General features: G+C 47.3%; 1 protein-coding gene across 2 annotated transcripts in view; it reads left to right on the top strand.

The window, feature by feature from the left end:
- USF3 (upstream transcription factor family member 3) overlaps positions 1–24,669 on the top strand; it is a 75,412-nt gene that overhangs the window by 40,137 nt on the left and 10,606 nt on the right. For both annotated transcript variants that reach the window (XM_030203911.1, XM_030203913.1), the window contains one exon: positions 4,165–4,261. In XM_030203911.1, coding sequence (XP_030059771.1) covers positions 4,165–4,261 — 97 coding nt within the window. The remainder of the gene's footprint in view (positions 1–4,164; positions 4,262–24,669) is intronic.

Genomic DNA, 24,669 nt, shown 5'->3' with positions numbered 1-24,669 from the left:
CTGGGCCTGCTTCATACCTGATATAGGTCTATTGAATAGAAACATCCCTGGGTCCCATGGGTCCCAGTGACTCGTACAGTGAAAAATCTAGTACTGTATGCTCTTCCAGAAGGCCTTGGCATTGGGACAGGACCACCAAACGTGACCAGGGGTACCTCTGCATCTACAAAGCCTCCAACAGTCCAAGGACACTTGTTGGAACCAGTGTTGGATTCTATCCGGAGTCAAGTACCACCTGTACATAAGCTTGTAATTGTTTTCCTGAACATTGGCAGCTATAATAACTGGCCAACTTGGCTTCCATTGCTTCCAGTCATTAGAGGCATAGTGAACTCCCAGCCCGGACCTGTCAAACATCTTTTCTGAGAGGATTGTGGCTTGGGCTCTTGCCCAGGCACGATCCTTCTGCAGAAGTAGCCCAGTGATCAAAACTACTAGTGTGTATAACTTTGCATGCTATTAGTTTTGATCATCAGGGCGTTGTTTTCCCGTGCTGTTCCAGTGCTGATTTTACAGAGCTGTTCAGAACAGCGCGGGGAAACTGATCGTTGGGGCCATAGTGATTCAAGCAGCTCTCCTTTCTCATCTGCTTTCCCAATCACAGATGCACAGATATAAGCTCACAAGCATGCACGCATGCATACAAAGAGGTTGGAAAGAACTCCATGAACCATGCTTTGTGTGGTTATCCTACTTGATTGATTGATTAATTTTTAAAATTTATTTAGATGGTTAGGTGCACTTTTCATGATTATAAGAAACACTTTATCTTTTTTCTGTCTTCAGATTTATTTACTTATTCTGATTTATAGTCCAACTGTCATAATCTAGGTGGCTAAAAAAAGAATCCCATATGAAGTAATGAGCTCAAATAAGCCTCAAATGTTAACAACAAAAAAAAGACATTAAATATAGTTCAGCATCATAGCGTTAGCTGGATTTGCCAACAGTAGTTGAGTAACTGTTCCTGGAATCCTATTGTCTTCAAATGTTTCAAAGTAGTAAGATTTCTGTTTTGCAAGAAAGAGCAAGGTTGGGTGGTTTATAGTATCGTAAACAAATCACTCTTTTCTTCTTTGAGCAAGGGAAGAGGTGATAGAGAACACAGATAAAAGGGTGGTTGTAGAAAGCTGCAAAACTGGCAGACCAGTGGGTAGCTTGGTTGTAACAAACAAGATACAGTTTCCACAAACCAACCAAGTTAGTGTTAGCAGGCTGGTGGTGGTAGCTAGTTATGTAGAGGTCAACCGAAACTGGATTTATTGGTTTCAACTGAAAATAAACCCCTGATTTTATACAACGTACCAGGGGGAAGGGGGGTGGGGGGTTCGGTTTCAGCCAACAATGCACTTGCATTTTGTCTAGAACCCGGATTTTAGGTCGGTTTTGGTGCTAAAACTGAAATTCGGTTGGGTTCTATAGTTATATTTGATTTGAAGAAAGCTACAGGGTTCCAGTTGGCTGAATATTTAGCCAACAGCCTTTTCTGGTTTTGATATCTTTTTTTTTTTTTAGATTGTTTTGCTTTTTATGAAGGTGGAAGAACACATTATGGGGATGCCATATCAGTCTTGTTTGCGTGGGATTGTTCGTCTGTCCATGTCATAAGCAGCGAGGCAGATAGAGCAGCAACAAGGCAGAAAGCACATGCTAAAATTTCTGATTTTCAATTGTTATGTATCTCTTTGGTTGACTTTATATAAAGCTTGCAAGCCAGAATAAAAATGTTTTAAAATAAATACAACTAAGACATGGAGTAGTGGCCACTTAGGTGTTGAGGTTATGAGCATTTTGAGGGGCAAAGATATGCTTGGTACTTCTTCATTTTCTAAGATTAAACCTGTTCATGACAGCTAAGTACTGTAAGGTTCCACTGTTTAATGTAAGAAACCTATATTCTGGTAGCAAGTAGCTCTGTGGCCTGCAAAAATATGTTTCACATCTTTCACCTGTTTACTGCACGGACTGAGGCAGCCATTAGAGAATGACATGGGGACAGGGAGCTGTGGTAGACCACAGTAATCAATGGTAAATCCCGTGGATATGGGAGCAAAGCTTTTTACCGCCTTGTGGGAACGGTAAAAAGCTTTGCTCCTGCAGTAAAAAAAAATAAAGTTTCAGTTACTACTCCCGCGGGTCTGGCATCTCCATGCCTCGCTTCCTCCCTCCCGCAGTAACTGTACCTTATGTATCAGCCAGCTAAGCCGACACCGATCCCCACAGGCTTGCTCCAGGACCTTCTCTCTCCTGGGTCTACCCTCCAATGCAACTTCCTGTTTGTAATGAAAACAGAAAGTTGCATCAGAAGGGTGGGTTCCAGCAGAGAGAAGACCGTGGAATAGGCCTGTGAAGATTGCTGTCGGTTCAGCTGGCTGCTGCTTAAGAGAGCTACGGTGGGGGGGGGGGGGGGGGGGGAATAAGACAAAAATGCCAGTCCCACCGGGGTGGGAGGGGGGGCTGCTGGACCCACAGAGAGGGGCACTGGAAATGCAGGAGGGGAGCTACTGGACCCATGGAGAGGGAAGGGGTACTTGAAATGAGGGAGGAGGCTGCTGGACCCGAAGGGGGAGCTGGAGAGAAGGGAGACAGGCGCTGGGTCATTGAGGGGGAAGGAGGGCTGACGAGGGAAGGAAGAGAGAGAGACGCTGGACCCATGGCGGGGAAGGATGGGAGAGAGAGACGCTGGGCCTATGGGAGGATTGGGGCATGGGAGGGGGCTGCTGGAGGGAAGAGACAGAGGTGCTGGACCTCTGCCTGTCTGCTGGAGAGAAGGGAGAGAGTTGCTGGGCCTGCAGGGGGAAGGGAGAGAAGGGAGGGGAAGGAAAGGGACACAGAGGGACAATGCCAGACATGGGAAGGGGTATATAGATACAGAGGAAAGAGGCTAGACATGGGAGACAATAGGAACGCAGAAGGGAGATGCTGGACTTGTTGGGGGGGCACAGGGACACAGAGGAGTGGTGCTGGACGTAGGTGGAGGGGATAGGGACATAGAGTGGATGGTTTTGAATGTGGAGAGATGGATACAGAGAAGATGCTGGGCAGGGAAGTACATGGGACATAAAGAAGAGAGATGCATAACATGGGGAAAAACAGGTACACAGAGATGGAAGATAGATAGTGAACATGGAGAAAGAAGAAATGTCAAATGGGCAGGAAATCCTGGCGAATGAGTTGAGAAGACAGAGGGAAACAGAAACCAAACTTTGTCCCCCCATGTCTTTCTGTAGCAGCCATCCATAGAAAGAGCTTGGGTCGGATCGAAGGTCCATCAAGCCCAGTGTCCTGTTTCCAACAGTGGCCAGTTCAATTCACAAATACCTTGCAAGATCCTAAAAGAGTAAAAACAGATATTATGTTACTTATTACAGGAATAAGCAGTGGATTTTCTCAAGTCCATTTTAACAAATGCTTATGGACTTTTCTTGTAGGAACTTGTCCAAACCTTTTTTAAACCCTGCTAAGCTTACTTCTTTTACCATATTCTTTGGCAACGAATTCCAGAGTTTAATTACATGTTAAGTGAAGAATATTTTCTCAAGTTTGTTTTAAACATACTACTTAGTAGCTTCATTTGCATCCTCCTAGGCCTTGTATTTTCGGAAAGAATAAACAAGTGATGAACGTCTACTCGATCAGTATTTTATAGACCTCTAACATATCTCTCCAACTTCTGCAATCAGAAGTGCCCTAGCCTCTTTAGCTTTTCCTCATAGGGAAGTTGTCTCATCCCCTTTATCACTTTTGCTCTTCTCTGTACCTTTTCTAATTTCAATATATCTTTTTTGAGATGCAGTGACCAAACTTGCACACAATATTTGAGGTGCAGTACCTTTTGCCTCTCATCTTCTACTAGCCAAGAACTCAATGTTTTTAGCAAGCTCATGAAACCACACTGAAACAAAGATAGAATATGACAGCATATAAAGACCATATGGCATATCCTGTCTGGCCATCTACATCAACTAATGACTGCCATCAGTAAGTAAACTCTATGGCCTTACTCTGTGGTTCAGAATGGATCACCTTAATCATTCGATAACCTTGCTACATATAAATATCATATTGTGTAACAACCGTTTTTTTACTTCCAAAATAAATATTTTCTCCCGTCTGTATTTTACATCTCAAAATAGTTAATACACTTCCATTGTTGTTTCCTAGAGCAAAAATATGATTTTGGATCAAGCCTGGAAGTATATAACAGAGCTTAAAAGACAAAATGATGAACTCTTGCTGAATGGAGGGAATAAAGAGCAAGGTGAGCACTGTTTGTGTGTGTGTGTATGCATTAAGATTACAACGTTCATGCTTTTCATTGTTACACAATAATTCCTGTGACCCATAGTCCCAACCCTAAGACAGTGGAGGCAGTGCATGGAAATCTCTCTCTTGAATATTCATTGTGGATATCCTGAAAACCTGACTGGCTGGGGTGCATCCAGGACCATAAGTACATAAGTACATAAGTAATGCCACACTGGGAAAAGACCAAGGGTCCATCGAGCCCAGCATCCTGTCCACGACAGCGGCCAATCCAGGCCAAGGGCACCTGGCAAGCTTCCCAAACGTCTTGTCTCACTAATTTGCTTCATTTCTTTGATGATGTAAATAAACATGTGGATAAAGGTGAGTCAGTTGATGTAGTGTAGCTAGATTTTCAGAAAGCTTTGGACAAAGTCCCTAATGAAAGAATCCTGAAAAACAATAGAACATTGTGTCCTTTGCTTTGACCTCTTTAGGGGCGTAGCCAGACAACAGATTCTGGGTGGGCCTAGGCAAGAAGTGGGTGGGCACCAAGTGTTCTTCACCACCACCACTACCCCCAAACAAATATCTCAGCTGGCGAGAAAATGCTTCTTTCCACCTTGGCTTACCATGAAAAAGAAGTCTTCAGCTGGGGATCTCCACCAGCCACCACTAAACGTATGCTACTGTTGGGTGGGCCTGAACCCTAAGTGGGTGGGCTCTGGCCCACCCAGGCCCACCTGTGGCTACGCCACTGGACCTCTTATAGAATAGTTGCTGGTTAATGGATAGAAAACAGAGGGTACGGTTAAATGACTATTTTTCTCAGTGGAGCAGGGTGAATAGTGGAGTGCCACAAGGATCAGCAATGGAACCGGGTGCTTTTTAACACATTTATAAATGATCTGGAAATGGGCACGATGAGTACATAAGTACATAAGTACATAAGTAGTGCCATACTGGGAAAGACCAAAGGTCCATCTAGCCCAGCATCCTGTCACCGACAGTGGCCAATCCAGGTCAAGGGCACCTGGCACGCTCCCCAAACGTAAAAACATTCCAGACAAGTTATACCTAAAAATGAGGAATTTTTCCAGTCCATTTAATAGCGGTCTATGGACTTGTCCTTTAGGAATCTATCTAACCCCTTTTTAAACTCCGTCAAGCTAACCGCCCGTACCACGTTCTCCGGCAATGAATTCCAGAGTCTAATTACACGTTGGGTGAAGAAAAATTTTCTCCGATTCGTTTTAAATTTACCACACTGTAGCTTCAACTCATGCCCTCTAGTCCTAGTATTTTTGGATAGCGTGAACAGTCGCTTCACATCCACCCGATCCATTCCACTCATTATTTTATACACTTCTATCATATCTCCCCTCAGCCGTCTCTTCTCCAAGCTGAAAAGCCCTAGCCTTCTCAGCCTCTCTTCATAGGAAAGTCGTCCCATCCCCACTATCATTTTCGTCGCCCTTCGCTGTACCTTTTCCAATTCTACTATATCTTTTTTGAGATACGGAGACCAGTACTGAACACAATACTCCAGGTGCGGTCGCACCATGGAGCGATACAACGGCATTATAACATCCGCACACCTGGACTCCATACCCTTCTTAATAACACCCAACATTCTATTCGCTTTCCTAGCCGCAGCAGCACACTGAGCAGAAGGTTTCAGCGTATCATCGACGACGACACCCAGATCCCTTTCTTGATCCGTAACTCCTAACGCGGAACCTTGCAAGACGTAGCTATAATTCGGGTTCCTCTTACCCACATGCATCACTTTGCACTTGTCAACATTGAACTTCATCTGCCACTTGCACGCCCATTCTCCCAGTCTCGCAAGGTCCTCCTGTAATCGTTCACATTCCTCCTGCGACTTGACGACCCTGAATAATTTTGTGTCATCGGCGAATTTAATTACCTCACTAGTTATTCCCATCTCTAGGTCATTTATAAATACATTAAAAAGCAACGGACCCAGCACAGACCCCTGCGGGACCCCACTAACTACCCTCCTCCACTGAGAATACTGGCCACGCAATCCTACTCTCTGCTTCCTATCTTTCAACCAGTTCTTAATCCATAATAATACCCTACCTCCGATTCCATGACTCTGCAATTTCTTCAGGAGTCTTTCGTGCGGCACTTTGTCAAACGCCTTCTGAAAATCCAGATATACAATATCAACCGGCTCCCCATTGTCCACATGTTTGCTTACCCCCTCAAAAAAATGCATTAGATTGGTGAGGCAAGACTTCCCTTCACTAAATCCGTGCTGACTTTGTCTCATCAGTCCATGTTTTTGTATATGCTCTGCAATTTATTCTTAATAATAGCCTCCACCATCTTGCCCGGCACCGACGTCAGACTCACCGGTCTATAATTTCCCGGATCTCCTCTGGAACCTTTCTTAAAAATCGGAGTAACATTGGCTACCCTCCAGTCTTCCGGTATTACACTCGATTTTAGGGACAGATTGCATATTTCTAACAGTAGCTCCGCAAGTTCATTTTTAGTTCTATTAATACTCTGGGATGAATACCATCAGGTCCCGGTGATTTACTACTCTTCAGCTTGCTGAACTGACCCATTACATCCTCCAAGGTTACAGAGAATTTGTTTAGTTTCTCCGACTCCCCCGCTTCAAATATTCTTTCCGGCACCGGTGTCCCCCCCAAATCCTCCTCGGTGAAGACCGAAGCAAAGAATTCATTTAATTTCTCCGCTACGGCTTTGTCCTCCTTGATCGCCCCTTTAACACCATTTTCGTCCAGCGGCCCAACCGACTCTTTGGCCGGTTTCCTGCTTTTAATGTATCTAAAAAAGTTTTTACTATGTATTTTTGCTTCCAACGCTAATTTCTTCTCAAAGTCCTTTTTTGCCCTCCTTATCTCCGCTTTGCATTTGGCTTGGCATTCCTTATGATCTATCCTGTTACTTTCAGTTGGTTCTCTTCTCCACTTTCTGAAGGATTGTTTTTTGGCTCTAATGATTTCCTTTATCTTACTGTTTAGCCACGCCGGCTGACGTTTATGTCTTTTTTCCCTTTTTTCTAATACGTGGAATATATTTGTCCTGAACCTCCAGGATGGTGTTTTTAAACAGCATCCACGCCTGATGCAAGTTTTTTACTCTGCGAGCTGCTCCTTTCAGTCTTTTTTCACCATTTTTCTAATTTTGTCGTAATCACCTTTTCTATAGTTAAGCGCTAGCGTACTTGATTTCCTAGTTTCACTTCCTTCAATGCCAATATCAAAACCGATCATATTATGATCACTGTTATCAAGCGGCCCTCGTATCGTTACCCCCTGCACTAGATCATGAGCACCACTAAGGACTAAGTCTAGTATTTTTCCTTCTCTTGTCGGCTCCTGAACTAGCTGTTCCATGAAGCTGTCCTTGATTTCATCAAGAAATCTTATGTCCCTTGCGTGTACAGATGTTACATTACCCCAGTCTATATGCGGGTAATTGAAATCCCCCATTATTATTGTGTTGCCCAGTTTGTTTGCGACCAGGTTTTGGAACCACTGCCCTAATGGATGTATGATGTCATTTGACGGAGCACATACGGAGAATAGATTAACTGAGTTTAGAATAACTTCTAGATGCCTTTAAGAGGTATTACCACAGATGGTTGCAGCTTTCCACTTGTTACTGTCACAGCAGACCTTGTCCGATTCTGTGAGAAGACTGATATCTTCCATTTTAATCTTCTGTTATGATCTAAATTATACTTGCTGTCTTGTAGGCCACTTAGTTATTAATTTTTAGTTTCAGTTATTAATTTTTAGCTTCCCTAGTTATTTAAAATTGTGTTTCCCTTTTTTTTTTTTTGTGCTTGCCCATCCTTGCCACCTTTTGGGCTTAGGGCATTCTGGTTAGGGCTTTTCTAAAAAGCAAGTCAATTAATTTTGCTGTTGCTATGTTTTTTTCAGTGACCTATCCCACAAGAAAGCCCACACTAACTGATTTTTGAGAACTGCTTAGACACTGACTGTGAGCCTGCAGAATTCTCTGAAAGTGGAGGACTCTGCTGGCTTGCCGAAGGATCCAGCTCCTCTCCATGAAACTAGAAAGCCCCTTCTGATGTACTAGGGAACAGACAGAGGCCATTCCATTTAACTTAGAGAGAAGGGATGGGATTTTGGATAAAGATCATGCTTTTTTCTGTTGTAACCGGGTGAGTTACATTTGGGTACAGTAGTACTATTTTCCCATTCCCTGTAGGGTTTACAATCTAAGTTTGTATCTGAAGTAATGGAGGATTAAATGAATCGACCAAGATAACAAGGAGCCAAAATGAATTTGAGCCAGGCTTCAGTTTTACCAGCTGACTGCTCTATCCGTTGTTTCTGCAGGTCAGAAACATTATATATGTTCCAATTCCTCAGCCCTCATAAGGAAGCTATGATGACAGTGCCCATTCACAGAATCCTTAAATACATAAAGATGAGAATGTGGGAGAACTCCCCACCTTATATCTAGTGAACAAGAAGGTAGACTTTTATGTTTAGAATCCAAAATACTTTTGGATTTGAGAAGCAGCAGCTTCCTTGCCACTCCCCAGGAAGGGAGGAACTGACCTTGGCGGTTTTAGTTGGAAGATATTTCAGAATGCTATGCTACTTCCTGCATAGTTTCTTATCCTTTCTTCATGGGCCACTATATGCAAAATGTGCATGAGATTGAGGAGCTGGTAGGATCTCTACCTCACAGTAGGGCTGCCCAGTTCCACTTACTAGTGGGCAAAACGAAATAGTGTGGAAAACACATGGTCAGAGCAACCTATGATATATTTTCAAAACATGGAGAGCTTCTGCTTAAGGTATTGGAGCCCATAGACTCGCAAGGCTGCTTCTGACCTTAGATGCAATGTGCAGGAAAAGCTTGCAAGCATGCTTTTGCTGTGGGGAAAATCTTTTTGGCAAAGAAGCAGCTTCTCTCATTAGAGCACTGCAAGATGACAACTCCTGGCCCCACCTCTGCTCAGCCTTCTCTTTTTCCAAGAGGCACTCAAGTTGGAGGCAAAGGAGGACCTATTAATCCCAGAGGTATAGTTATCCTCCTCCTCTGTTCTAAGTAGATTCAGCGGCATTCTCACTTGTACCAGATATCAGAGAGTCCAGAAGCCACAGGGACAGGGGTTTTGACAGGTTCCAGCAGAATATACCCAGTAAATTTTTTTTTTTTTTTTTTTTTAATGTGTTTCCCTATCTGTATGATTAGCTGGTCAAAAATGCATCACAGGAAGGAACCCAAAGATCCATGGGCTTAACCATCCAGGTGCTGGAGTCACTAGGTTTTTTGTCTTAAATTACCCAGAGTCCATCACCTCTTTTAAAATTCATAGGAGCTCTGCTAAACATGCCTCGGCAAAGCCTTTTTCCTACAGGAAAGGATTACTACTTTGGTGTTCATTCTGCAGAAAGTTCAAGTGGGTTATCAGATATCAGCTGCATGTTGAGATTGTTAGGCCATGTGGTTCAACAGTGGATATAATGGTCACATCTCAGAATGAGACCAGCACATTGTACTTTGTGAACTCAGGTCACTCGGAAACTATGGAATATAGTCTGTGTCATCATACCTCTATGGGACTTTTTACAGGTGGATGGATCAATCCAATTTTGGAAAAGGAGTCCCCTTCCAAATTCCTTCTATGCAAATTTTCCTCACCACATATGCAACCAAACTGGGTTGAGGAGCCCATGTAAATGGTTTTTGCTTTCAAGGTCTATGATGTTTCCAGGATAAATTTTATCGGATACATTTTCTGGCGTTAAAGATGCTCTAAAGAAGGTCTTGACATATTTTCTTTGAATTTAGAAGCCATTTACCTAAAATTCTCAATGTTTCCCCTCTGTACCTGATTGCTTAATTCTATTATGTTATCCATATTCTTTATGTAATACCAATTGTATCTTTTACTTTAATGACAAATGTCATGACGGAGCCTTGTAATGCAAAAAACAGAAGAAACCAGTCCGCAAAAAAACAACAGAAGGCAAAACAGTGAAGATGACAAAAACAAAAAAATAATAAAATATATATATATTTAAAAATATAAAAAAAGACAACACTTTTTCAATATAAAAATTGAAAAATATATACTTTATTGGACGACACAGCTGTGTTTCGGCCGTTCAGGCCTGCGTCAGGAGTCTTCTCACCATGTGATGGTTGCTTATTCTATCCAAATATCAAAGGAATTTATATCTCTCTTTTCAAATATTGTAGCGCTAAAATACACTCAAAATAATATGGAGCGGAGAAACTCAGAGCAGCGTCTCATATCTTGTAAGCCACATTGAGCCTGCAAATAGGTGGGAAAATGTGGGATACAAATGCAACAAATAAAATAAAAATAAATTTTGGAGCCAGTAGTTTATATATCTTCACCCTGCCCCACCCTCAGTTTCCACCACCAAAGTTGATGACCAAGGTGGGGTAGGAAAAAAAGATCCACACCAAGTTCTAAGCAGCTTCTTTAGGACCTGATTTTATTAAGGCTGTTTTCTCTTTCCTTGATAAGGGAAAATAAAGCATAGTAAAACTGGGCCTTAATATACTGCTCAAGCCACTGGAAGAAATACACAGTGGGCCCAATATTTAAAGTGATTTAAGTAGACAATAGAGGCTGCTGCCCACTTAAATTGTGCTCAGTGGGCTAGCAGCCAATATTCAGCAGCAGCTAAGAGGGCAGTGCTGCTGAATATCAGCACAAGCCAGCCTTTTTCAAGTGGGCAAGGAGAGTGGTATTCCAAGGGTGGAGTCAGGGAAGAGCTGGAAGCTATATGGGTGACCTCAGTATTCAGTGCCAGTGCTCGCATAGCTTAAGTGTTCAAATATGACCTGTATAAATAGCTAAGCGACCAAAGTTAGGACTGAGTGTATATGCCAGCATTGAATATCATCTGGCACCCACACAGCAGCTGAAGATGTGGATACCTGAATGGTTATGGCGAGGGGAACTGAAACCAAAGGATGAGAAATTCCAATTAAGAAATAACATAAATAAAGATTGATAGTTGCTGTCCAAGACAGTGGATTACATATGAGATGGTTCACGACAAACATAGAAAAACCTAGGAAAACGCAAATGTAGATTCTGTAAGAAAGAGCTGGAAATACTCATCTTGTGGCTGGCTGTAAAATTCTGATTGCAGAAAATGTCCATAGAGAAAAGCACAATAAGGTGGCATGTCTCATTTATTGGAAACAACAAAAAAAGAAGGTCCAATCCTTAAAGGAATGCAACAGCAACATGAAAAGAAGTGAGGTCACAAAGGATGATGAAACTAAGCATGTAGTATCCAAAGTCTTTGTTGCTTATCACTTCTGAAGGACTATTGTGGGAAGGCTCATCATGGCTGTGTTTCGGGACCCCCCATCCCCCATTTCTCCAATGGCTAAGGCCACTCCCCGCCCTAGTGGCCTAGTGCCCCCAGACTCCCCCCCCCCCCCCAAGCCAATCCCAGGGAACCTTCAGCCCCTACCCAATATGAAAAAAACACCTGGTGGTCTAGTGGGACCCAAGTTGTAGTTCCACCCAAGCCCCCCAGCCAACCCCAGCCCCCCCCCCCCCCCCCCCACATGTGTCGGCATCAGGAGTCCTTATCCCTTACCGTTTGGATTAATAAAGCTGTCCCGTTCCGGGCCCTTACCTGGCGGTCCGCGGGCCGGAGCGGAAGGCTGGGTCGCCCGAGGGATGCGGGGCGACGGGGGAAGAATGCCACGGGGATCGCCGCAGCCGCAAGTCGCCCCGAGGCCGGCGATCCAGAAGAACTAACGCCGGCCTCGGAGAAGGAGATCCGCCAGCCAAGATGGCGGCGCCGGCGTCGGCGTCCTCCTCGCTGCAGCGAGACCAGCGAGGAGGCTCCGCCCACTCGTACCTGATTGGCGCATCCGCGCAGGAACTCCGCCCATCGGACGGGAGGACCAATCCGGCCCTCCGCTGCCGGCCGGGGCGGAGAGGATTGGTTCCAGCTGTTCTCCAGCCAGGACGAGCGGGGGATTTAAACGGAGACACGGGGGGGGGATCCAGTGCTTCCGTTTTGTTGTTCGAAGCCGTCTTGTTAGTTATTTCCAAGACTGTGTTTGTTTCTCAAGACAGCTAGCCGTCCTGCTAGCTATTTCCAAGACTGTGTTGGTTTCTCAAGACAGCTAGCCGTCCTGCTAGCTATTTCCAAGACTGTGTTGGTTTCTCAAGACAGCTAGCCGTCCTGCTAGCTATTTCCAAGACTGTGTTGGTTTCTCAAGACAGCTAGCCGTCCTGCTAGCTATTTCCAAGACTGTGTTTGTTTCTCAAGACAGCTAGCCGTCCTGCTAGCTATTTCCAAGACTGTGTTTGTTTCTCAAGACAGCTAGCCTGCCTGCTAGCTATTTCCAAGACTGCGTCCGTTTCTCAAGACAGCTAGCCGTCCTGCTAGCTATTTCCAAGACTGTGTTTGTTCCTGTCGGCAGCTAGCCGTCCTGCTAGCTATTTCCAAGACTGTGTTTGTTCCTGTCGGCAGCTAGCCGTCCAGCTAGCTATTTCCAGTGAGGGCGGTGATTGTTACTCGTACCAGCCTCACCGTCCTGCTAGCCACTTCCTCCGACTGGGCCGTGCCCAGTGCTCAGTTAGCCGCCCGGCTCAGCTACGCTCACCAAGGACTCCGTACCCATCTCCAGCCAGGCCAGCCACCACCCCGGGGTTCCAGCAGTCCTGCTGGCCGCCCGCAGCTGAGGGCTTAACCCTCGGTGAACGGCGGTCGCCGCGGGTGAAGATTGGGGTGCTCGGCTTCTTCCTGGGCCTAGGGGAGCTCGGGAAAACTCGAGAGCTCACCAACACCAGGGCGACATCAGAGCCGCGACAGAAAACGGAAGCCATGAGCTCGCCGACGCAACCTGATCTACGGGACCTGGCCAAGGTTCTCCAGCAGCAACAGGAACAGCTTAACGCCCTGTCTGGGGCGCTCCAGAATGTATGTTCTCAACTTTCCACGCTTCAGGTACAGAACCAGGCCGCTGCGGTCCAAGGGGCCGCAGCGGCTCCCCGTATGGGAGGGTTCCGCGTGGGACCTCGGTTCCCTGAACCAGCACGCTACGATGGGAACCCGGGTGGTTGTAGGGGGTTCCTCAACCAGTGCAACCTGGCCTTCCGGATGCAACCGGAGGCCTTTGCTTCGGACCAAAGTAAGGTGGGCTACATTATGGGCCTTTGTGGAGGAAAGGCCCAGGACTGGGTAGCTCCCCTGAACGAACAAAATGATCCCATTTTGGAGGATTATAACGAATTTCAGCGCCGGTTCCGGATGGTGTTTGACCTTCCGGGAAGACCCTCCTCCGTGGCATCGGAACTGCTCCGGATTCATCAGGGAGAAGGTACGGTGGCCGACTATGCCATCCGGTTCCGTACCTTAGCCACGGAGCTGCGTTGGAATCCGGAGTCCTTGATGGCCATTTTTATGGAGGGGTTACAAGAGCGAATCAAGGATGAATTGGCGGGACGGGATATTCCCGCACAATTGGATGCCCTCATCTCACTCTGCATACGGGTGGACACCCGATTCCAGGAGCGAGCCAGAGCCCGGGCGAAGCGGCAGAAGTGGGCACGAGGGGCCCCCCGGACAAACAAAGGGCCGTCCTCTCGCCAGGTGAACCGGGACACTACGGAGCCCGGGGAGGAGCCGATGGTAATGGGCCGGCAACGGTTGACTCCTGCCGAAAGACAGCAACGACAGTCTAATGGACTGTGCTTCTATTGTGGGAAGGCTGGGCATTTCCTCCGGACTTGTTCCATCCGGCCGGGAAATGCGCTCCCCAAGGCACCCTGAGGGGAGGGTTCTTGGGGCACTCCGCTCCCCTACAGGACACTTTGATCATACTACCGGTAACCTTACGGTGGCAGGAGGCCACGGTTCAGACCCAAGCCCTGGTGGACTCGGGGTCAGGGGGCAATTTTATTGGGCTCGAACTGCTGCAGCAAATGGGCTGGCCCACGCTCCCCCGGAGGACAATGCTGCGGATAACCTCCATCCAAGGAACTACCCTTCCTCAGCCAGTCACTGAGATTACTCCTCTGTTGGGACTACAAGTGGGAGAGGACCATCGGGAGGAGGCCGAATTCTTAGTGTTATCCCGGACCATCCACCCTGTGGTTCTGGGATTGCCGTGGCTACGATGCCACAACCCGGTTATCGACTGGACCGGGGGAAAGATTCAAGCGTGGGGTAAGTCCTGTCAAGAGACCTGTTGTAAGGGTCGGGCTGGCACCTGTCCAGCTTTAAATATGTCGCCAGGGGAAGGACCGGGTGAACTGGGCTCCCTGCCTATGGAGTATAGAGACTTTGCTGATGTGTTTAGTCCCAAGGAGGCGGAGGTACTACCGCCGCATAGGTCTTTTGACTGTGCTATTGAGCTGAAGACGGATACGGTACCCCCACGGGGCCGACTGTACAAACTGTCCCGAGCAGAGTTCAAGGCAATGCGAGAATATATCCAGGAGAACCTACGGAAAGGGTTCATTCAGCCGTCTACATCCCCAGCCGGGGCAGGGTTTTTCTTTGTTGCCAAGAAGGATGGGTCCCTGAGACCGTGTATTGACTATCGGGGATTAAATGCCATCACCGTGAAGGATCGGTTCCCGCTGCCGCTCATTCCCGAGCTCTTGGACAGACTGCAAGGAGCTCAGATCTTCACGAAGTTAGATCTGCGGGGGGCCTACAATCTAGTACGAATCCGGTCAGGGGACGAATGGAAAACGGCTTTTAACACCCACGAGGGACATTTTGAATATCGGGTGATGCCGTTTGGTCTCTGCAATGCCCCTGCGGTGTTTCAACGTCTTATCAATTGTGTACTAGAAGAATTGCTAAATTCCACGGTGATTGTATATCTGGATGACATCCTAGTTTACTCTAAGGACCCCAGGGAGCATCCGGGTCATGTGCGTGCAGTGCTGCACCGCCTACGTCAAGCCCATCTATTTGCTAAGCTGAGTAAGTGTGCTTTCCATCAGCGATCCTTATCCTTTTTGGGGCATATCCTGCTTCCAGGGGGATTACAGATGGAGCCAGACAAGCTCCAAGCCATCCGAGAGTGGCCTCAACCGAAGGGCCTGAAGGCTTTACAACGATTCCTGGGCTTCGCCAATTACTATCGCCAATTTATTCCCCAGTACTCCAGGTTGACCACCCCGTTGACGGCGCTCACCCACAAGAATGCGAGGGTCAGGGATTGGCCGCCAGAGGCGCAAGCGGCTTTTCGTCAGGTAAAAGAGGCTTTTGAGTCCGCGTCCATTCTATTGACCCCCGACCCTGAGAAACCTTTCATTGTAGAGGTGGACGCGTCCGCCCTCGGGGCCGGGGCGGTCATTTCTCAAATTAACCCCGAAGGCCGGCGTCAACCGTGCTCCTTCTTTTCACGTAAATTCTCTCCAGCCGAGCGGAACTATACGGTAGGGGATAGAGAACTCTTGGCGCTGAAACTAGCACTGCAAGAGTGGAGACACTTGTTGGAAGGAGCGGAACACCGGTTCACGGTCATCACTGATCATAAGAACCTTCTATACCTCCAAGAGGCCCAGCGGCTGAATCCCCGACAGGCCCGGTGGTCATTATTCTTTGCCAGGTTTCATTTTCAATTAGTGTTCCGGGTGGCCTCCCAGAATACCCCGGCAGACGCGCTCTCCCGGGCTTTTGAGGTACCAGAAGAGACTAAGGAGACTCATCCGATGTTAGACCCTGCTTGTGTCAGTGCAGCCACAGGAGAGGTTGCACAAATCCAGAAATTCGTGGCGGCCGCCGATCGGAGAAGGGTTCTGCAATGGGGGCACTCGTCTAGATGGGCCGGGCACTTCGGGTACCAAAAGACACTCCGATTCATCACGAGACATTATCGATGGCCACAGATGAGGCGAGATATCCTCCAGTTTGTTACCTCGTGCCCGGTATGTGCCCGAACCAAGTCAGTAGGAGGACCCCCCCTGGGAGACCTACAACCACTGCCCGTACCGACCAGTCCCTGGTCGGAAATATCCATGGACTTTATCACTGATTTACCTCGTTCCCAGGGGCACACCGTGATCTGGGTTGTGATAGATCGGTTCTCTAAAATGGCTCACTTTGTTCCGTTCACGAACCTTCCGTCGGCCGCCTCTCTAGCCCAAGCGTTCATTCACCACATTTTTCGACTACATGGATTACCCACTCGGATCATCAGTGACCGAGGACCCCAATTTACCTCCCGCTTCTGGAGAACTTTGTGCACGGCCTTGGGGGTAGAGAACCACTTTTCATCCGCGTACCATCCTCAAACCAACGGCATGGTGGAGAGGATTAACCAAACCTTGAAAGGGTTCTTACAAGCCTTCGTCAACCAACGACAAGATAACTGGGCTTCTCTACTTCCCTGGGCCGAGGTCGCCTATAACCACAGTGACCACTCATCCTCAGGGCAGTCCCCGTTCTTCCTGGTATATGGGCGGCATCCTCGACTTCCAGGGCCGTTCCCGGCGACTGCCATGAACCCGGCGGGGGACCAAGTCGTAGCCGACCTACAAGAGGTCTGGAAGATGGCTAGGGAACAATTACAGAGGACCGCGACCAAGGACAAGCTCTTTGCTGACCGCCATCGGCGGCCCGCCCCCGTGCTCCAACCAGGACAGAAGGTATGGTTAAGCACGAAACATCTGAGACTTCGAGGGTCTTCTCGAAGACTGGGACCTCGATATGCGGGACCATATGCAATCCAGGAACGAATTGGGCCAGTAACATATCGATTGCGGTTACCCGGCACCCTACGAGTACATAACGCCTTCCATATCTCGCTATTGTAGAGGTTCCGGGAGTCCGGGTGGCATCCGCATCCAGCCCAAGAAGAAGATCTCCAGGTGGCCCCGGACCCGGAGTACGAGGTAGGAGAAGTTCTCGACTCAAAGTGGCGGCGGGGAAGACTGTATTATTTGTTATCATGGAAATCTTTTGGCCCCGAAGATAATTCCTGGGAACCCGTGGCTAATGTGCATGCTCCAGACTTGGTCAAAGCCTTCCACGCCCGATATCCGTCCAAACCCGGGCCCCGGAGGAAGGGGTCTTCCGGGGAGGATACTGTCCCGTTCCGGGCCCTTACCTGGCGGTCCGCGGGCCGGAGCGGAAGGCTGGGTCGCCCGAGGGATGCAGGGCGACGGGGGAAGAATGCCATGGGGATCGCCGCAGCCGCAAGTCGCCCCGAGGCCGGCGTTAGTTCTTCTGGATCGCCGGCCTCGGAGAAGGAGATCCGCCAGCCAAGATGGCGGCGCCGGCGTCGGCGTCCTCCTCGCTGCAGCGAGACCAGCGAGGAGGCTCCGCCCACTCGTACCTGATTGGCGCATCCGCGCAGGAACTCCGCCCATCGGACGGGAGGACCAATCCGGCCCTCCGCTGCCGGCCGGGGCGGAGAGGATTGGTTCCAGCTGTTCTCCAGCCAGGACGAGCGGGGGATTTAAACGGAGACACGGGGGGGGATCCAGTGCTTCCGTTTTGTTGTTCGAAGCCGTCTTGTTAGTTATTTCCAAGACTGTGTTTGTTTCTCAAGACAGCTAGCCGTCCTGCTAGCTATTTCCAAGACTGTGTTGGTTTCTCAAGACAGCTAGCCGTCCTGCTAGCTATTTCCAAGACTGTGTTGGTTTCTCAAGACAGCTAGCCGTCCTGCTAGCTATTTCCAAGACTGTGTTTGTTTCTCAAGACAGCTAGCCGTCCTGCTAGCTATTTCCAAGACTGTGTTTGTTTCTCAAGACAGCTAGCCGTCCTGCTAGCTATTTCCAAGACTGTGTTTGTTTCTCAAGACAGCTAGCCGTCCTGCTAGCTATTTCCAAGACTGTGTTTGTTTCTCAAGACAGCTAGCCTGCCTGCTAGCTATTTCCAAGACTGCGTCCGTTTCTCAAGACAGCTAGCCGTCCTGCTAGCTATTTCCAAGACTGTGTTTGTTCCTGTCGGCAGCTAGCCGTCCTGCTAGCTATTTCCAAGACTGTGTTTGTTCCTGTCGGCAGCTAGCCGTCCAGCTAGCTATTTCCAGTGAGGGCGGTGGTTGTTACTCGTACCAGCCTCACCGTCCTGCTAGCCACTTCCTCCGACTGGGCCGTGCCCAGTGCTCAGTTAGCCGCCCGGCTCAGCTACGCTCACCAAGGACTCCGTACCCATCTCCAGCCAGGCCAGCCACCACCCCGGGGTTCCAGCAGTCCTGCTGGCCGCCCGCAGCTGAGGGCTCAACCCTCGGTGAACGGCGGTCGCCGCGGGTGAAGATTGGGGTGCTCGGCTTCTTCCTGGGCCTAGGGGAGCTCGGGAAAACTCGAGAGCTCACCAACACCAGGGCGACATCAGAGCCGCGACAAAAGCAACTTATAAGACAAACACAATATAAATCTGATTCGATTCAAACAACCAGCTTGCAGGAGAGCAGCTTCTTGCATGCAAATAGGAAACATTAAAAACATTACAACATTGCTGTACCAGAAAAATATTGGAATTGCAACCCTAAGAGAATTATATAAAATGAAGAGGTTATGATTGTCGGCTTCATTTCTAGTAAGTTGCTTGGGTTTGTAGCTCAATAATACAAGAAAATGAGTGTGGCTTGGAAAAAGGTGTTTTATATAGAAATGGGCTTCTTACAAGTGTACAGCACTTAAAACATAAAGTTATTGCAGCACTGCTGCTGCTGTGTGTGTGTGTGTGTGTGTGTGTCTGTCTCTGCCTTCCCTTCTAATTCTGTGTGTGAGTGGGACTGTCCTCCTGTAAGTGGCTGAGGAGGGATGCATGTGTATGGAATGGCTGCCTGTGCAGAAATGTTTTGTAGTTATGAATGTAGGTGGGTGTGTCTGAAGGTTATGTGTGTGTAACTCTCCCTCCAGGCTATGTATTAGTTTGACATCTTCTGATTACCAAGGAGGTGTGTATTCCTTTGAAGGCCCAGTTCTCAAATATAGCCTGTCTGGCTTCCTTGTAAACTAATCCTGTCTACCTACACTGACATCATCAGGGATCAGACCATGGGGGGGGGGGGGGGGGGGAAGGGGGCAAAGCTGCATGCAGTATCTCCCAGAGGCCTTTAGCTAACTCTCTAGATAGGCCCTGAATTGTAAAGTCCTGATGATCAAAAGTTAAATGCAGATGCTAGAGGCCAGTAGTGCTTGCATTTACCAGCGCAGAATGATCAGAGGGGTCTGATGCAGCAAACAATGATCATGCCATTTAAATTATATTTAAATGAAGTCTGCAGTATTCTGCCCATATGATCAGAGCACTTCACTCTGATTATATGGACAGAATAGCCTGGGCTGCTCCCAACCCCCACTCCAGTGGCCAAGCCCAGGCCCCCGGACACCAACACAGGGGGATTGGAGCTCCAGAGAACCTCCAGCCCCTCCCCAATACAAAAAAGAATACCTGGTGGTCTAGCGGGACCCTAGTTGTAACCCCAACCCCCCCCCCCCCCTGTATCTTAAGGCAGGAGGAGGGAGTTGCACTGCCTCCTCCTCCGAGCACTGCCTAGTGCATCCTGGGATGGGATGGGCAGGACTTCCTTACAATATAAGGGAGAAACTACAACTAGGGTACCGCTGGACCAGCAGGTATTTTTTGCATTGTGGGGGGCTGGAGGTCCATCGGACCTCCAGACTCCTGTGTCTGTGAAGGGTACTGGGTGTGGGGTCTGGGATTGGTTGGGGGGTTTGAGGGGGCACTAGTCTACCAGGATGAGAGGCTACAACTAGGGTCCCGCTGGACTACCAGATATCTTTTTTTTTTTTTTTTGTATTGAGGGTGGAGGGTGGCTGGAGGTTGTTTGACAGGTCCAGGCATTTTTTTTTTGACAAATTCTGTGTGAGGATTCTTCCCGCAGCAGTACCCTGATAAAACTAATAGCTCGCATAAATTTGCATGCTATTAGTTTTGATAATTGAGGCATTGTTTCCCCCGTGCTGTTCCGGTGCTAATTTTATAGCACTGTTTGGAATAGTGCGGAGAAAATGATCATCAAGTTAGGCCCCAAATAACTCCATGTCATGCTGACATCTCTCGCACTTTTTTTTTTTTTTAATGTTTAGTGTGCTTTGGAAAAGATGGAAGCAAACCTATGGTACTTATCAATTCAGCATTCACACCTGCAACTGCTGTACCCATGGTAGTGGCCAGTTTGCCATTCTTTTATGCCTCTCATACCTCCAGTGGTGCCTATCCTACTAGTTCCAGCAGCTCCTCCAGTCGTGCATGGTATTGTCTCCATAGTTATGGAGCTAAGTCCCATGATGAGTCCAAACCTCATGTCTTAGGTAGGGCAGCGGTTCTGGGCAGGGAAATCCAATTTATTTATTTATTCATGACATTTATACCCCACATTAGCCCGAAATAGACTCAAGTTCAATGTGGCTTACAAACAAATAATAAAGTGAATAAAACATAATAATGTACAGAATATAACACAAATTACAATAAGTTCAAAAAAGCAAATTAATACATGTGCAGTAAGTAACCAGGGATTTAGACTATCTCAAATCTTTGGTTCGGACTGTGTTTTTTTCTGAAGTAATTCCTACATGGGAGAGAGGAGAGGATACGCAAAACAGTGGAATTCAATAAGTTGCTTGAGTCTTGGTATAAAGAAGAAGGTTTTAGATACATAGGAGCATGGGGTAATACGTGGAAAAATAACAGGCTGTACTGTAATGATGGACTACATCTTTCTGTGATGGGAAAAAGGATCCTTGGGGAGAAATTCAGACAGTATGTTTCTAGACATTTAAACTAGAGGGTGGGGGTGACAAAAGGAAACAAGGGATTTCAGAAAGTCACCCCCAGAATAAACATGATGGCAGAGGGAAAGGTCATGTAAATATAGAAAACCACCTAATTTCACTAAGCACATGGAAAGCTATGAGCACAAATGCTCGTAGTCTAAGTAAAAAGGTTCAATACTTGCAAGCCCTGATGTTTGAAGAAAACTTGGATATTGTTGCTATTACAGAGACGTGATTCAATGGGATGTGACCGTGCCGGACTATAATCTTTTTAGGAAGGATAGAGAGGGCCGAAGAGGTGAAGGAGTGGCTCTGTATGTGAGAGACATTATCAGAGAGGCTGAAATGCGGGGAACCTGGGGTAAGGAAGAAGCTTTATGGATCGTCCTGAAAAGAGAAGATGGAACCTCACTTGGATTCCAGGGCTCTGTCCTTTCCTGGTTCTCTTCCTACCTCTCCCTCCGCACCTTTAGTGTTCACTCTGGTGGATCCTCTTCTACTTCTATCCCTCTGCCTGTCGGCGTACCTCAGGGTTCTGTTCTTGGTCCCCTCCTCTTTTCTATCTACACTTCTTCCCTTGGTTCATTAATCTCATCCCATGGCTTTTCCTACCATCTCTATGCTGATGACTCCCAAATCTACCTTTCTACCCCTGATATCTCACCTTGCATCCAAACCAAAGTTTCAGCGTGCTTGTCTGACATTGCTATCTGGATGTCTCAACGCCACCTGAAATTAAACATGACCAAAACCGAACTTCTCATTTTTCCCCCCAAACCCACCTCCCCACTCCCCCGTTTTCTATTTCTGTTGATGGCTCTCTCATTCTCCCTGTCTCCTCGGCTCGAAACCTTGGGGTCATCTTTGACTCTTCTCTCTCCTTCTCTGCTCACATCCAGCAGACCGCCAAGACCTGTCGTTTCTTTCTTTACAACATCCGTAAAATCCACCCCTTTCTTTCCGAGCACTCTACCAAAACCCTCATCCACACCCTTGTCACCTCTCGTTTAGACTACTGCAATCTGCTTCTTGCTGGCCTCCCACTTAGTCACCTCTCCCGTCTCCAATCGGTTCAAAACTCTGCTGCCCGTCTCGTCTTCCACCAGGGTCGCTTTACTCATACTACCCCTCTCCTCAAGACCCTTCACTGGCTCCCTATCCGTTTTCGCATCCTGTTCAAACTTCTTCTACTAACCTATAAATGTACTCACTCTGCTGCTCCCCAGTATCTCTCCACACTCGTCCTTCCCTACACCCCTTCCCGTGCACTCCGCTCCATGGATAAATCCTTCTTATCTGTTCCCTTCTCCACTACTGCCAACTCCAGACTTCGCGCCTTCTGTCTCGCTGCACCCTACGCCTGGAATACCCCTACGTCTTGCCCCTTCCTTGGCCACCTTTAAATCTAGACTGAAAGCCCACCTCTTTAACATTGCTTTTGACTTGTAACCACCTGCCTCTACCTACCCTCCTCCTTCCTGTACACAATAATTGATTTGATTTGCTTACTTTATTTTTTGTCTATTAGATTGTAAGCTCTTTGAGCAGGGACTGTCTTTCTTCTATGTTTGTGCAGCGCTGCGTATGCCTTGTAGCGCTATAGAAATGCTAAATAGTAGTAGTAGTAGAACCTGTATCTTCGCGGGGGCTTATCTACAGACCTCCGGCACAGACAGAGAAGTTAGATAAGGATCTGATAGAAGATATTCAAAAGATTGGTATGAAAGGAGGGTGCTACTGTTGGGAGATTTCAATTTGTCTGACGTGGATTGGAATGTCCTGTTTGCGGAATTGGAAAGAAGTAGGGAGATTGTGGATACCTGTCAAAGTGCCTTGCTCTGACAAATGATGACAGAACCCACGAAGGAAGGGTCGATGCTGGATCTAGTGCTCATGAATGGAGGAAATGTTTCCAATATCCGGGTGGTTACCCACCTGTGTAATAGTGATCAACACACTGTATGGTTTGATATAAAGGCGAAGGCGGAGTGCAGACGCACAAAACGTACTGGATTTCAGGCGTCCTGGTTTTGATAAAATGGGGGAATACCTGAAGAAGGAGCTGTTGGCATGGGAAGGCTTTGGAGATGTGGAAAAACCAGTGGCCCAAGCTAAAGGCTGCTATAAATATGGTGACTGATCTTTGTGCGAGGAAAGTAAACAAAAACAAGAGAAGCAGGAAGCCTATATGATTTTCCAAACAGGTAGCTGAAAAAATAAGAGCAAAAGAGGCTTTGATCAAGAAATACAAAAGAATGCAACGAGAGGATCACGGAAAAGATTATCGGGTTAAACTCAAAGAAGTGAAGAGGTAAGTACGGCTAGCGAAAGCACGAGCGGAAGAAAAAATGGCTAAAGATGTAAAGAGAGGTGACAAGACCTCTTTCAGATATATTGGAGAAAGAAGAGATAGGAATGGAATTGCGAGACAATTCCACACATGAGAATGGCTATGTGGAGAGTGATGAAGATAAAGCGAACGTGCTAAACAATTATTTCTCTTCGGTGTTCATGGAGGAAAATCCTGGAGAAGGACCGCGGTCGGCTGCTGAGGGAACATCTGGGAATGGATTGGATACTGCGCCGTTTACAGAAGAAACAGTTTATAAACAGCTGGAGAATCTGAAGGTGGACAAAGCTATGTAGCCGGATGGGATACATCCCAGGATACAGAGGGAGCTCAGAAAGGGCCTGGCGAGACCTCTTAAAGATTTATTTAATAGATCTTTAGAGACGGGGGAGGTTCCGCGGGATTGGAGATGAGTGGATGTGGTCCCTCTTCACAAAAGTGGAGACAGGGAAGAAGTGGGAAACAACAGATCGGTAAGCCTCATGTCGGTGGTAGGAAAAATAATGGAGTCGCTGCTGAAAGAAAGGATAGTTAATTTTCTAGAAGTCAACGGGTTACAGGACTTGAGGCAACGTGGCTTTACCAAAGGAAAATCCTGCCAAACGAATCTTATTTACTTCTTTGACTGGGTGACCAAAGACCTGGATGAAGGATGTGTGCTAGATGGTAATCTACTTGGATTTCAGCAAAGCCTTTGATACGGTCCCCCACAGAAGACTCATGAATAAGCTGAAAGGGTTGAAATTAGGACCGAAAGTGGTGAACTGGATAGGAAACTGGTTGACTAACAGGTGGCAGAGGGTGGTGGTAAATGGAATCTGCTCTGAGGAAAGAAAGGTGAGCAGTGGAGTTTCTCAGGGGTCGATGCTGGGGCCTATTCTGTTTAATATATTTGTGAGAGATATTGCTTAAGGGTTGGAAGGAAAGGTGTGCCTTTTTGCGGATGACACAAAAATAGCCAATAGAGTGGATACCCTGGAGGGAGAAGAAAACGATGAGAAGGGATCTCCGAATCTAGAAGAATGGTCGCCGGTCTGGCAGTTAAAATTTTATTACAAACTATATAGAAACCTAGTTGTCTTTAAATATAAATTAAAAGAAATCTTTCTTTAAATGTATAATAGTGCTCAGTAATGGGTGTATTGTTGTAGAGCTAATGAATACCTCTGACAGCACCAGCGTCCACCATCATAGCACTATATATCCCTACCTCCCTACCATCTATGCTTTAATTTTTAGTGGATCATAACCTGCGCTTAGCAGCCTTGTATGTAAATGCCACACTTCTCACAGAGCTTCTATATGTAAC

The sequence above is a fragment of the Microcaecilia unicolor genome, chromosome 5, assembly GCF_901765095.1.
Source record: "Microcaecilia unicolor chromosome 5, aMicUni1.1, whole genome shotgun sequence".
In the NCBI taxonomy this organism is placed as follows: domain Eukaryota; kingdom Metazoa; phylum Chordata; class Amphibia; order Gymnophiona; family Siphonopidae; genus Microcaecilia; species Microcaecilia unicolor.
This window is presented reverse-complemented; position numbering and strand designations above follow the sequence as displayed.